At 38.9% G+C, this 14110-nt stretch overlaps 2 protein-coding genes across 3 annotated transcripts in view; both read right to left on the bottom strand.

Annotated features, from left to right (window-relative positions):
- The window catches only part of LOC135276019 (neuroblastoma breakpoint family member 1-like), a 171992-nt gene that overhangs the window by 13451 nt on the left and 144431 nt on the right, over positions 1 to 14110 (bottom strand). The window lies entirely within an intron of this gene.
- LOC135276052 (serpin B3-like) lies at positions 5615 to 12154 on the bottom strand. 2 transcript variants are annotated; one of them, XM_064379056.1, is made up of 8 exons: positions 12103 to 12154; positions 11313 to 11500; positions 11059 to 11115; positions 9664 to 9792; positions 8788 to 8905; positions 7241 to 7383; positions 6792 to 6947; positions 5615 to 6016 (listed from the first exon to the last, which is right to left on the bottom strand). In XM_064379056.1, exons 2-8 carry the CDS (start codon positions 11472 to 11474, stop codon positions 5615 to 5617), a joined length of 1167 nt encoding a protein of 388 aa, XP_064235126.1. In that variant the 5' UTR covers positions 11475 to 11500; positions 12103 to 12154. The 2 variants fall into 2 exon arrangements, with proteins under 2 accessions (XP_064235126.1, XP_064235125.1); XM_064379055.1 differs by lacking the exon at positions 12103 to 12154 and having other exon boundaries at positions 6792 to 6884; positions 11313 to 11474.

Genomic DNA, 14110 nt, shown 5'->3' with positions numbered 1-14110 from the left:
CCCTCCTGTGACTTTTACTGGATATAAATTAAACCTTAATAAAGCTGATTCTACAAAATGCACTGTCTCTCTCCAGTCCCTGTGATAAATGTCCTCCTCCTAGGTGAGGTCATTTTTATAGCCTTTTATGGAGCAACTCCCTCTGGACTTTCCTCTGTTCTCTGGGCCTGAGTGCCCAGGCCGCTGGCAGTCAGTCTCCCTTCCCAGAGTGTTCACAGATTCTACACACCCATGGCTTCCCCAGCTTGTTAGGGGGCTTATTCTTTGGCCCTTGCTCTCACAACAAGGCCCTTTCCTTCTCTCTAGCTAACCATCTCTCAATAGTCTTTTTACCCAGCCCCACCTACCAACATCTGTCTTAGGCAACATATACACAACACACACACACACACCCATAACGACAGCTTCTCCCTTCAACAGTGTGGCATGATTGACATCTGACCTCTGCACTTACCATTATCACAGCAAACTAACTGTAGCCTTTCTCTCTTTCCCCCATAGAAACCTCTGCACCATGAGAGCCAAGTGGAGGAAGAAGCGAATGCACAGGCTAAAGCCCAAAAGAAGAAAGATGAGGCAGAGGTCCAAGTAAACCGCTAGCTTGTGGCACCGTGGAGGCCACAGGAGCAGAAACATGGGACGCCAGGCGCTGGGGATGCTGGGACAAGTGGGACTGCATGCTACTGGCTAGAGCTTGTTTCAGTGGATCTAGAACTTCATTGCCATCCGATTGCCAATCACCTCTGAGACCCACCTTGCTCATAACCAGAACTGCCCATGTTGTTCTTTTGCCCTGTACCTGTGACATTCTGGACTGTTTCTGTGTTTACTTGTGGCCAAGTGTAACAACCATACAATAAATCACCTCTTCTGCTGTAAGCTGAAGAATAAAATAAAAAAAAGCCAGTGTGGTATGGTCTGTTTTGTGTCTTTCTCACTTCCAGATCCCTAACCCTCTTATCTTTATCATTTTTCCCTCCCTCACAAGTCAGCTAAATCCAACTTGAACTTCATACTTGTATTCTTAAATAGTACAGACTGACTTAAAGGCCAGGTAAAGAGAAAGACATTGAGTTTTCTCTTAAAAGACAGGAATCCTTTCTATGTCAACCTTTCTATGATACCCTTCTCATCATGTACTTCCAAGGACACAGAGCTTGCATCTTCCCAGTGTCCTGTCCCACTCTGATGTCTAGCAGGGCACTCGGATCTGACTTGTTGGTCCCGTTGTCCTTTTGGGTGAAAAAGTAAAATGCGCCTCTCCCTTTTGGCTCCCCTTCTCCTCCGCCAAAAGATACGTAACCCACCCTTTCTCTCTCATTTTTCCCCACACTAAGTCAAGGATAGTCTTTAGTTAAAAACGGCATCCCATCATTTCACAAGAGGTGGCTGCAGGGTGGTTCAGACAGTGATCATGTGGATGGGGTCTGTTTCTCATTTCGTGAGGCCTGAGGGGACACAGTCTGAAAGCATGAGATTAGGAAAAGATATTAACACACTCAGTGATAGAAACACGAAGATGGGGGGTCTATAGCTTGTGTGGGTCAGAATACTTCAAAGGGGACTGGACCAAGGCTGTCCACTCCGGACTCCTCTGTACGGTTTTAAGTGTTGAACCCTCTCCCCACACAGCTCTGTGGGACTTGCAAAGGCAATTGTTCACTCCACCAGTGTGTGCAGGAAGAGCTCCTCTGTCCTTCAATATCCTAAGGAAAAGGTACTGCTGCGGTTAGGGAAGTAATCTTGGGATAAGGCTAACACTTGTGGACAAGTAGCAGAGTTTTTTTGAGAGGTGTGGTGAGAAGAAGGTTGGAAGAAAGATCAAAGGATAGAGAGTGACCTTAGCGAACATGGCACACCCATGAAGAATTTCCTATGAAATAATTTAACTTCCTGAGTGCCTTCTGGAAAAATCACATTTACCCTCAGCTTTAGTCCCCTTTCCCCACCATCCTTTGTTATAATTCCCTTCAACTCAATGGCAATACAACCTCTCCCTACCCCCTCAAAGTGGGTGATGGTATTATGGAAAATGAAGGGAGCATATACTAAACAAAGTGTGGTTTTCCCGACTTAGCTCAACTGGTGCCCAGTTGAAGGGCCCTCTGCAGGGGAGGATTATGCCTAGGAACTCCAGGCAGGTAGCAGACATTATGGAAAACATAATAAAGTTTCTTTGATCATAAAGGTCCTTCAAAAAGTTAAAAACAGAACTACCATATGATTTAGTAATTCCACTTTTGAGTATGTTTCCAAAGGAAATAAAAGCAGTTGTGTTGGAAACATATGTTTATTCCCATATTCATTGCAGTATTTTTCACAATAATCAAAATATGGAATCAAACCATGTATCTAATAACTAATGAATGGATGAGGAAATTGTGTTATATACGTGGACAGTAGAATCCTTACCCTTTAGCCTTTAAAAAAAGGAAACCCTGTCATGTATGATAACATGGTAAACCTGGAGAACATTATGTTGAGTGAAATAAGCCAGGCAGAGAAAGACAAATATTTTATGATCTCTCTTATATGTGGAATCTAGAAAGGTTGAACTCATATAAATAAAGAATGAAATGGTGGTTACCAGGAGCCGGGGAGTGAGAAGGAATTGAGATGTTGGTCAAAGGATACAAATTTCAGTTAAATAGAAGAAGTAAGTTCAGGAGGTCTATTGTACAACATGGTGACTATAGTTAATTCATTTTATTTTTGAAAATTGCTAAGAGACTAGACTTTCAGTGTTTTTAACCACAAAAAAATTATGTGAGGTAATGCATATATTAATTAGCTCTACTGACTCATTCCACTGTGTCTACATGTTTCAAAACATGCTGTATAAGATAAATGTATATAGTTTTTATCAATTAAAAATACATTTAAAACCAGTATTTAATGAAGACTATTTTTTCACCTAAATTTGTGTGTTTTGGACAATTCTCTTTTTCCTTTTTTGGGTCAGCTTTATAGAGGCATAATTAATTAAAATAAAATTTAAGTGTGGAGTTCAATGACTTAAGACTGTTTTCCAATGTGGTTGCACCTTCTGTATTCTCATTAGCAGTGTGTGAGCATTCCAACTGCTTCATATTCTTTTCAAAACTTGCAATAGTCCAGTATTTTAAATTTTATTTTTGGCCACCATAATGCGTACAAAGTGGTATTCCGTGGGGAGAAGTTTTGAAAGCACTTAAATTTTGCCTTTCTTATTAAGCTTTTAATTTAGTCATTTATTGTATATCAGCATGGACTCATATGCCGTTTTGTTCAGCAGATTTTAATTCATTATTTTAAAAATCAAAACAAAAACTGTGGCTTTCCCTTCGGTTTCTTTCGCAGATGGCCACAATGCAGGTGTAATTGGTTTTCTGGCTGGAATATAAGTAAATGTTTCAATTCTCATAACAAAATATCAACGGTGCCCTATACTCTATAAAACCCTAATGCTCATGAGCTTTTGTCTTAGCATTTTCATTATTCTAAAGTCCCTTCTTCTAAACCCAGAAAAATTAAGAGTTGAAAGATATGGTCTAAAGTCATTCTAACAATCAGTTCTTCAAAACTTTGCACTCTACCATTTTCAGCTTCATTGAATCATTAGAAATTAATTCTCATCTATTTGACAGAATTAGAGCTTTATAATTCCTTACAATTTATCATTTTAAAGTATACTTCAAAATCATAGGTCCTAGCCGAAACTTCTGATCTCTTCATATTTCTCATAAACTCAATACCATCCTTATTTGACCTCATTAAGTGATGTAATACACATCTGTTCTTCAAGACTACCACATCCTTCTTTGCTTTCTTTCCCCAGCTGCATTCACTGAACAGATTGTTCATGTTATCTACTCTCTGGCTAGTCTGTCAATTTCCTCAACAACTTGACCAAGTCTCATAGTTAAGTGGGGAAATATTTGTTTTCTCTGCCTTGATCTTGGACTGCTGAATCTTGCTGAAGAAAATTTCAACCTTGCTCAAATCCTCAAAAACTCATGTTTTATGAAACCAGGTGGGACTCAGTAGTGACTGGGAAGAGTCTATGGGAGTAACTCTGGAACCCTAAGAAAAGTTACTTTCTAGAAAATAAAAATGATCAATTCCTGGTTTTACACATATTGGTATACTTCAAGGTCGATTACAGATTCTTCTTTCTTCTAACTTTATCCTTTCTCCCTAGGATCTTATCTTTGCTTTTAGCTGCAGTTACCATATTTATCCCAGTAACTCTAGAGTATTTATATTGAATATCACAAATTTAGAGCTTCAGATCATATTCTCTTTCTGAGATTTAGACTAATATCTTCAAGTGCCTGCCAGGCAAATCCATTTGAATCTTAAAAGTACCTCAAATTCAACAAGTACAAATATAAACCCATGATCTTTTTCTCTTTCAAAAACAACAATGTTGGCCAGGCACGGTGGCTCACGCCTGTAATCCTAGCACTTTGGATGGCTGAGGCAGGCAGATCACTAGGTCAAGAGATTGAGACCTTCCTGGCCAACATGGCGAAACCCCGTCTCTACAAAGAATACAAAAATTAGCTGGGAGTGGTGGCACACGCCTGTAGTCCCAGCTGCTCCGGAGGCTGAGGCAGGAGAATCGCTTGAACCTGGGAGGCAAAGGTTGCAAATAAGCAAAGATTACCCCGTTGCACTCCAACCTGGGCAACAGAGCGAGAATCTGTCTCAAACAACAACAACAATAACATTTTCTTCCATCCAACCAATTGGCTAGGTCAGAAACCTGGATGTCTTACTGCAGCTATTACTTCCTAAATAATTCCTCCAGGCTGTTTCTTTCTCTCCATTTCCACTCCCAATACTCAAATGGTTTCCTAATTTATATATAGTAACCACACTGTTTATTCCTCTCATCTATTGATGTCAGAGTAGCCAGAGATGTATTTTCAAGATGCAGATATGATAATTTTATGCCCCTCTTTAACAAACAAACCTGTAATGAGCTTCTTATCCCTTTTAGCATAAAATAGAAAGTTCCTAATGTGGTTTACAAGGTTCCTCATGTTTGGGATCTGCCTTCTACTCCAGGCTCATCATGAACCACTCTTGTTTTGAATTTTCCTTTCTACATGATTGATATATTTCTAAATTATTTTTCCTGTATGTAACTGGACACTTCCCCTATACTGAGAGAAAAAGGTGAGGCAAAAATTATTTAAGTAAGTCATTATTTTATTGATAATGTATTTTATAGAATCACAAAATTTAGAAACATAAGAAGGATTTCAGGTATCACCTAAATTAAAAGAAATACGGGTTTCTAGGTTGCTAAATTTGAAGAGAAAGTATGATTTGGTTTGGTTCATCTAAAACAGGTCACAAACAGAATTGTGTATCAAATTTAGAAGATAGAGTATTAAAATATCTTGATTTTTCCTCAAGGATAATTTTTCTGGAAGAAAAAGTAGGTATATGTGTGTTTATAAAGAGAAAGAGAGAAAGGCATGCTATTTCAATCATTAAATTCTTGATGATGACTATGAGATTGAAAAGAAATATGAGTCAAGAGGATCTCTTGTTGCCAGCAAACAGTTTACCAGAACGACTGTGGGTGAACATTTTGCCAAAAGGAGTGACGGACTAATTGAGTCTAAGGGGATGAGAATCTGCCAAAGAAGAGGATGCTGTTGGTCTTATTTTGCCTGATGAAGAATAGGAAAGGGTGATTACAATGGAACTCTTCATTAGTTGAAGGAGCTGATTGTAATTCTGTTACTACCCCGGTGGCAGCTGTAGCCTCCGCTCCCTCCTCAGTGACCTCCACAAAGGCCTTGTGTAGAGCTTTAGATACCACGAGATCCCGGCTCCCAGTCATGCCTGAGAGGTCTGCATCACTGAAGACATCCACCATTCCCATGGCTCTCAATGTGTCCTTGAGATCATAGGCCTCTTCCACTTTGAACCGAGGTAACTGTAAATTCACACGCGCCTCTCTCATATTCTGCAAACTTGTCCATTTCATCAATTTTTCAGCAGTGAGTTTCTCTTCAAGCTATACAAATGGAAAAAAGAAACTGATATGATTAAGTAAAGATCTCTAATACAGCTTAACAATCAATTGACTATATGGAGAATCTTTATTTTGGCAATAAATGTAAAATACAGAAGGTTCATTTCATTAGATTTTATTCTAATAGGCAAAATGAGTCCTTAATATATAAACATGTTTGATTATATGTGTATCTGTATGTATATATATGTATGTAGGTAGGTATATAAAAACAGAATCATGTTTTCACATACATGTAATGTGTATATGTCTGTATACAAATGTATACTACATATGTAAAAATATGATTACACTGTTTTGTACACAATGAACTATCTTTCATTATTTCTTGTGCCAACAGCCTACTACATGTATCAGTTTTTAATAGGCTCTTCTTATTTTCCTGTATACATTACTTAGTACACATTGCGATTAGTATATACCCTAAATTTCTATTCCCTTTTTTGCTTGGTGTATTTATAAACTTTCCTCACATTGCTATGTGTTTCTCCCAGTCAAGGTTAAATTGCTGCATAATAATATCATCAAATTGATATCCAATGCATGTAACTATAATAAATTAATAATTAATTAAGCCTTCAGTTCGTGTCAGGCCCTATGCTAAAATATTTGTAATATGAAGCCGAGTCATCATTCCTCATTTTGAATTTTTCATTATTTTGATGTAACTTGGTCACAAGCTTTTACCTTGTTTAAACTTGATATCTTAGGAAAAAGTCAGGGAGTAGAAGGAAGAGTTGTAGATGCAAGTTTTTACCTTCTGCAGACCATCAATTTCATCTGGCAGCAGCACAATCATGCTTAGATCTTTGGCTTTGTATGGTATTTCCAGGACCTTGGCCTGTACATCCTCCAGCAAGGCAAAATTAAAGAACGTGTATTGCCTCATCATCTGTATGGGTTTGTATGTATCCTGCAATCAATCAATGTGTCCAACAAATACCGAATGAGACACAAGACAAAAACGAAAATATTACTGAGATATCAACACATCCTTCAGCTAAAAAATAACCCAGGAATTTAATGAGTTAGAGACCATAGTTTCTTCTGGTATTCCTAACTAAATAAAGTTAGAAGACTAAAACAAAATAACAGACGTGAAAACTTTTATTTTTTACTTGTCATGGTACTTTCCATCAGAAATATTTAAATTTAACATTCCACATATTAATATATTACGTTATATAAAGAAAATATAGAGAATACCTTGTTTGGCCAAAATTTTTCCTCTTTAGTATCTTCTTTATTAAATTTCTTCTCCCACTGCCCTTTGAAATAGATTGCGTTCACAAGAACCAATGTGGTGTCTCTGTCAATACTCTTATAAGGAAATAGGTTTTTAATTTTTTCTGCAAGGGAAAGAATAAAAGAGTCTTTTTTTTTTTTTCGTGACAGAGTTTCGCTCTTGTTGCCCAGGCTGGAGTGCAATGGTGTGATCTCAGCTCACTGCAGCCTCTGCCTCCCAAGTTCAAGCAATTCTCCTGTCTCAGCCTCCTGAATAGCTGGGATTTCAGGCATGTGCCATCACGCCTGGCTAATTTTGTATTTTTAGTAGAAATGGGGTTTCTCCATTTGGTTCAGGCTGGTTTCGAACTCCCGACCTCAGATGATCCACCTGCCTCGTCCTCCCAAAGTGCTGGGATTACAGGCGTGAGCCACTGTGCCTGGCTTTAAAGAATCTTTTTACACAAGGTACAAATGGTTTGTCTGGAAGATGCTTCGCAAATGTTCGTGACTGATTATTAATTATTCACCCAAATCCCTACTTTAGACTCACTGACTTTGATCTTTAAACCATTAGACTTACTGACGAATGGTTCACCAGATGCAGCTTTCCTCAAGGCTCCAGCTGGATAAAGTTACCCTTGATGAAGACATCACTTCTTGTGGTAGAGAAGGAGTTCAGGTTCTCTGTCTCTGAGTGACTCCAGTCATCTGACATGGAATACTGACAAACTGATTTTGTCTACTCTTTCAACATATCTCTTTCCTTTCTCCCTCTCGCCTCTTCCTGCTTTTTTTTTTCTTTAACTATGTGGTCTCAATTCAGAGGAAGTAGGCCCTGATTGCTTTTTAGGACAAGTGATATGAGCTCTGTGGTATGAAACACACGCCCTGTGCTGTCAGACATTACTTCCTGGGGTATCTTCCTATTGAGTCTCATGTTGAGTTGCAGTAAGTTTGGCCTTTAATGAGAGGTGGAAGGTAGAATAGATGTCTATATTATCTAGACTTTGTTCAGCTCTTTGTCCTTGATGGGGAAGACAGCTGTGATAATCCCCGCAGAACGTGTGGACAGAGATGTGGTCCAGGCAGCTCCAGCTCAGATGGCAAAAGGGTGATTTACTGGAAAGCTGCTTGTTTCCCAATTAGTATAGGAGAAGGGAGACAATTTCTAATGTTTTCTTTTAAATATTCATCCTAAACAATTGGCTCCGATTTAAAGAAAAGAATATGATCTCAAAATGGGCCTGAGCAGAGACAGAGGATCCACAAAGCTATTATCATCCAGGGACATGTGCAAATAATTCTCCAGCTGTGTTTCCATCTAATTGGCTTCCTGTGATTTCCCCTTTGGTTTCCCTAGGCTCTCTTCATATTCACGTAGACAAGTCCTTCACCTGCATTGCCTTCCTCCGCCCTCCCTGCAAACCCATCTCAATCCCTATCCCCGGTCCCTCATGCAGTGTCAGGCACAGGGCTCACTCGCATAGGTTTCTCAAAGGTGTTTCTATAATAGATGGCTCTCCTACCGTTCGTTTGACTTTCCACCCAGGCGTTAATTTTCTTTCGACTTTCTTCTGGAGCTTTTACAAAATCAACAGATTCCACACTGGTCTGGTAATATTTCTTGATGGCATCTAAATATTCCTTTGGGATAAGAAGGAAGAAAGTAGGAAGTAAGAGTAATTTATGTAACTATATATTACCAAATTTAGTGATTTACAATTATAATAAGCTGAATCCAGACCCTGAAGAGATGCAGTATCTCCTGTCCATGCATGTTTTTATACAGGTGCCATGCAGATAATGCGAAACGAGAGTGTAGGCTGGTGCAAGAAAGGGGTCTCTGAAGGCCAATATCATTTGGCAAAAGGCAGAAGCAGAAGAGGCTGTGGTTTGCAAACTGCAGAACAGGTTTCCCTGAAGGAGATTCATTGCTTCTGAGACTTCTCACCAGTAATTTCAACCATGATGTTTCTGACCTTTGTTTTTATCTTTCATGCTACACATTCAGTATTTCCTGGTACTTCCTCAACTATCCCGAGGAATTCACCCAAGCCTGCCCATTCCAATAATATCCCATTAGCCATACATTTCCCACCAAGATGTATACTATGTGACTGAGTCAGTGCCAGTCCATTGATGGTGTTTCATTACTCGCTGCTGCCCAAACTCCTCCTCTTTAATTGCAAAATTATCCCTAAATCCACACTTCCCTGATATATTGTCGGGGTCTGGGACACTCCAGTGGGGGAGACTTGTGGAAATGGAGCTAATGCACTCTGAGTAAATGCTCCCCACCTGCGTCAGTCAGACTCTTGTGCTTTAGCTCTCTTCCACGTGGCCGGTCAGAGACACAGACACCAGGATGCAGATGAAAGGTTCGTAGGCCAGGTGAAATTTACCTTTAAAAATTGATAAGTCTTTTCTCCGAAGAGCTTGTTGGCGATCTTCAGCTCATATGCATCAGTGGATTTGTTTAATTCTGTCAGAAGCTTTTGAAACTGCTGATGAACATTTCCTGACTTATCAACCTTCAAATGTCAGAAAAGGAGCTCATTGAATTAGTGTATCAATGTAAATACTAAACCCATGCTAAGTGTGTTAGATCAATCCCTAAAGGCTAGTAGTCTCAATGATCACCTTTGTGCTTATTCCCTGATACTTGGTGTATTTCACCTCAAACACCCTTCAAAATACACATTATGGTTGACTTCTTCCAGAAAATTCTTCCTGCTCTAATGTACTCCAATCTTTTCTCTTCTGAACTAAAGCTACAGCACTGTCTACCACTGGATTTTCCCCTTGTTGGTTTAAATGGTTAGGTCCAGTTAAACTCTCAGCTCCTTAAGAGCAAGGACCATATTTCACTTCTAACAACCATCAAGTATGTGAGTATGCTGAAGTTTGGATATTTTAAATAGATTATGCCAGGAACCCCTGTTATACCTCTTGGTGGTATCACCTTGTAAGACGCATTGACTGATCTATGGCACTTTCTTCATGATGGTCATTCTCTGCACATAATAACAGTGTGTGCCAGGTATTTGGCTAAGGGTTTTACGTGGGTAACTCTTAAGTCTTTAGTTCAATTCGAATGAAAACAAGAAAGCTCAGAGAATTAAAAAAAAAACCAAACCTCTTTATAGAGACATACATTAGAAGTGCCAAGTTTAGAACCTAAGCCTGTTTAAATCTAGAACCTTCTACTTTCCAGCAAAGCATTTTGCACTATTAAGGCTCTAAACCAATATATTCCATAGCAATCATTTTCCAAAATATACTGGACTTGTGCTTATTCTTCTTAATCTCATTAGTGACTCAATTAAAATTAAATTATTTTGCAACATTATTGCAATTAGTATATTATAGCTATTTTATAAGAATAATAACATTTATTATGACTTTTTATGGGCAAGGCATTTGTTGCAAATGTTTCCATGTATCTGCATGTATTGAGTCAGATTTTTTATTACCCTTTGTTTTCTGGGATGATGTCACTGGGACTCCAAGCATTGAGTCCTGCCTGTGTTCATCATTTGTGAAGAGCAAAGCTGGAATTTGAACACAGCCTATCCTGGCCCAGACCTATGCTCTGAAGTACAGTGCTGTCTTTCAGTAACGCAAAAATGTGGAATAATAATTATGTGCCATGAATTGCCAAATCACTCCGTATGTCTGAATCTTTTTGTCCAGGATTTCCCCTAAAAACGGCCGTTTCTTAGTTTCTGTGAAGTTCCAGGTTTAAACTATGATCTGCTCAGGTATCTGAAGCTGAACCAAAGTACTCTGTGGCTCACCTGATATGTGGCAGCTTTTTCTGTGGTGTTCTCTGTGACTTGATCAAAGTGAAGAACCTGGAAGAGACAGGAAGCAGGACAAGAGAACTTTACTGAAAAGATCTGTTTAAGTCAGTGGTCTCACAGTAATGGGAATTCCTGCTCAGCCCCCTGTGCTACCCATCAGGCCACCAGATCTGTTACCATCTGCGTGCTAGCCGACAGAACCACAGAGAAAAACTGCAACAGGTCAGCGTAATGAAGCTGATACCTACCTTGTTAATTTGTTGTGCAGTATTTCCTTTGGCCCCTAAGAGGACCATCCCTAATGCTGATGTGATGCTGATAGGGGAATAGAAGATGTTGTTCTTTGATTTTCTGAACTGTTGGAACAGGTCGAACAAGAACTGGGTGTTGGCCTCACTGAGGGACTTCATGGTGAACCTGATGTGATCTGGTACTCCTGGAAAAGCATCAAATTCCTTTCAGAATGACTTTCATAAATGGAGTGTCATTTTATAGTACAATTTTCTTAAAGAAAATGACATATCTGGGTTGTGAGATTTTGACAAAGTTTTTCTTTCTTTTTAATGTTTTAAGCTTTCTACAATGTGCATATATTAAATACATTAATCTCATAATTAGAAGACTCACAAGATTACTGTTTGTAAAGACTATTGTAAATAAGTAATAGACCATCTTTATCTTTCCTTCATTGCTGGCTACACTAGGGCTAAGTAGGAAGTCTTTATAATGACTGCTAAGATGAAACCTCTGTGGATCACATCCAACCAGCTCTTAAGAGACATCCCTGATGTTTCCTTCAAGGCTCTGTGGCTGTGAGATGCTCTCCTTCTGTGTTCCTAAGGGTGTTTTTGCTTACATGGAAATAAGCAATTTAGATAAAGGACAAATCAGATGAAATAGGTATTTTAATTTTGCCCCGGCAGAATAAGTAAAATATAATCAGTCAGAATGAAGGAAATGCACAATATAGAACATAGTATCATTATTATGGTAAAAAATAATTTATATTATTAAGCTGGAGTTGCTTGAAGCACTTACCTGTGTTCCTAGAGGAAACAGAGGTGGGCAGGGAGCCTGTGCGTGTCTGTGGAATGAACGGTGAGATGCTGAATTTATGCCTCTCCTCTTGCCACCTCTCTCAACTCTGCGGTTGGTATTTCGTTACTCAGCTTCAGATTTCGCAAGCAGGCTAACATTCACCTTTGTGAGTATGAAAATATATGACAAAGGACAGGATTACTGTTCTACCACTGTATTTCCTTCTTAATCTATGGGGAAAAATGCAAATCAGCAACCACTGGCTCATTCGAAATGCATGTAGGTGCCTTTCTAATACCAGCGAGAATAAGGTTAGAATTCCAATTTCCTCTCATTCATTTCAACTCCATCCCTTTGTATACTACTCCAGCTGTAAAAAACAACAAAAAAGAGAACATTCTTTTCTTGGATGTTGAATTGTCTTTAAGGCATACGTTGAACACCAAACAACTAAAAAGCTTACATTTCCTGTTTTTCAGTTCTGAAAGTTTTTGTCATCTCATGAATTTCCTTAGCAATTTTTCTGTAGAACCAGGAACATAGTTCTAAGTCCAAAGAGATACTGAAAAAGTGTGCTTGAGTATCTCATAGCATACTATGGAGAACAGGATTCCATTGCCTTCTCCCGCATGCTCTGCTTTGGCAGTGATCCTACCAGTGCCCCTTGCAACCATCCCAGATGTTTTCTGTTGCTTAGGGTCAGTGAGAAAGTTATTGACCTTGCCAAGTCATATGGTTTGGCTATGTCCCCACCCAAATCTTGACTTGAATTGTATCTCCCAGAATTCCCACTTGTGGTTAGAGGGATCCAGGAGGAGGTAATTGAATCATGGGGGCTGGTCTTTCCCATGCTTTTCTCGTGATAGTTAAAAAGTCTCATGAGATCCAATGGGTTTATCAGAGATTTCTGCTTTTGCTTCTTCCTCATTTTCTCCTGCTGCCATTGTGTAAGAAGTATCTTTTACCTCCTGTCATGATTCTGAGGCCTCTTAAGTCATGTGGAAATGTAAGTCCAATTAAACCTCTTTTTCTTCCCAGTCTCAGGCATGTCTTTGTCAGCAGCATGAAAACAGACTAATATACTGAGTTAACAGGCCGACACGGAGAAGAAAAATCGAAACAAACAGGAGCTATTTTGAATGGCAGCTTTCTAATTTTTTATTTAAAAATGAAGCAGAAAAATAAGTTGTTTGAGCTGCTAGGGTCACAACATTTCTTGGTGATCCTACCATTTAGCACCTGCCTTCAGACTCGTTCCAGTGTTTCTTCTGGAATATCTTGTAATCTGAGGAATGTCTATGGCCAGGGAGAGTATTGTTGTCCAAGGCCATTTAATCCAGTATCTCCATCACTACCAGAGTAGGGAACTGTTTTGTGGACTCCCTTTTTATTGAGATACAATTTATATACCATAAGGTTCACTATTTTCAACTGTACACTTCAGTGATTTTTAGTACATTCACAAAGTTGTGCTGTCACCATCATGATCTCATCCCACAACAATTTTACTACCTCCAAAAGAAACCTTGTACTTCCTTTTTCCCTCTCTCAAGATCCTGGAAACCATGAATCTACCTCCTGTTTCTGTGGATTTGTCGCTTGTAAACATTTCATATAAATGGAATCATACGGTACTTGTCCTTTTGTGATGGGAGGCTCTTTTTTCACCAGTATTATGTTCAAAGTTCGTCCATGTTGTCACATGAATCAGTACATCATTCCTTTTTGTGGCTAATATTCCATTGAATGAATAGACCACATTTTCTTTATTCATAAGTTGATGGACATTTGTGTTGTTTCTATCTTTTTGCTATTATGAAAATGATGCTCTGACCTTTTATGTACATTTTTTTTTCCATGGCATATGTCTTCATTTCTTTTGGGTATATACCTATCAATGAAATCACTCGGTCATATGGTAACTCTAGGTTAATATTTTGAGGAGATGCCAGACTCTTTTCCATAGACGCTGCACAATTATGCATTCCAACCAACCATGAATAAGAGT

Source organism: Aotus nancymaae, unplaced genomic scaffold, assembly GCF_030222135.1.
Source record: "Aotus nancymaae isolate 86718 unplaced genomic scaffold, 86718_ANA_hifiasm-v0.15.2.pri h1tg000020l, whole genome shotgun sequence".
In the NCBI taxonomy this organism is placed as follows: Eukaryota; Metazoa; Chordata; class Mammalia; order Primates; family Aotidae; genus Aotus; species Aotus nancymaae.
The sequence above is the reverse complement of the archived record's forward strand: the minus strand, read 5'-3'. Positions and strand labels throughout refer to the sequence as shown.

Bases quoted from the DNA above. Each gene is read 5' to 3' on its own strand.
- LOC135276052 (XM_064379056.1), bottom strand. From the start codon at position 11,474: ATGAAGTCCCTCAGTGAGGCCAACACCCAGTTCTTGTTCGACCTGTTC. The intron at 9,793-11,058 runs GTGAGCCACAGA...TGACATTTGAAG, and splicing joins AAAAAGCTGCCACATATCAG to GTTGATAAGTCAGGAAATGT. The intron at 6,017-6,791 runs GTAAAAACTTGC...CCATTTGTATAG, and splicing joins AAATTGATGGTCTGCAGAAG to CTTGAAGAGAAACTCACTGC.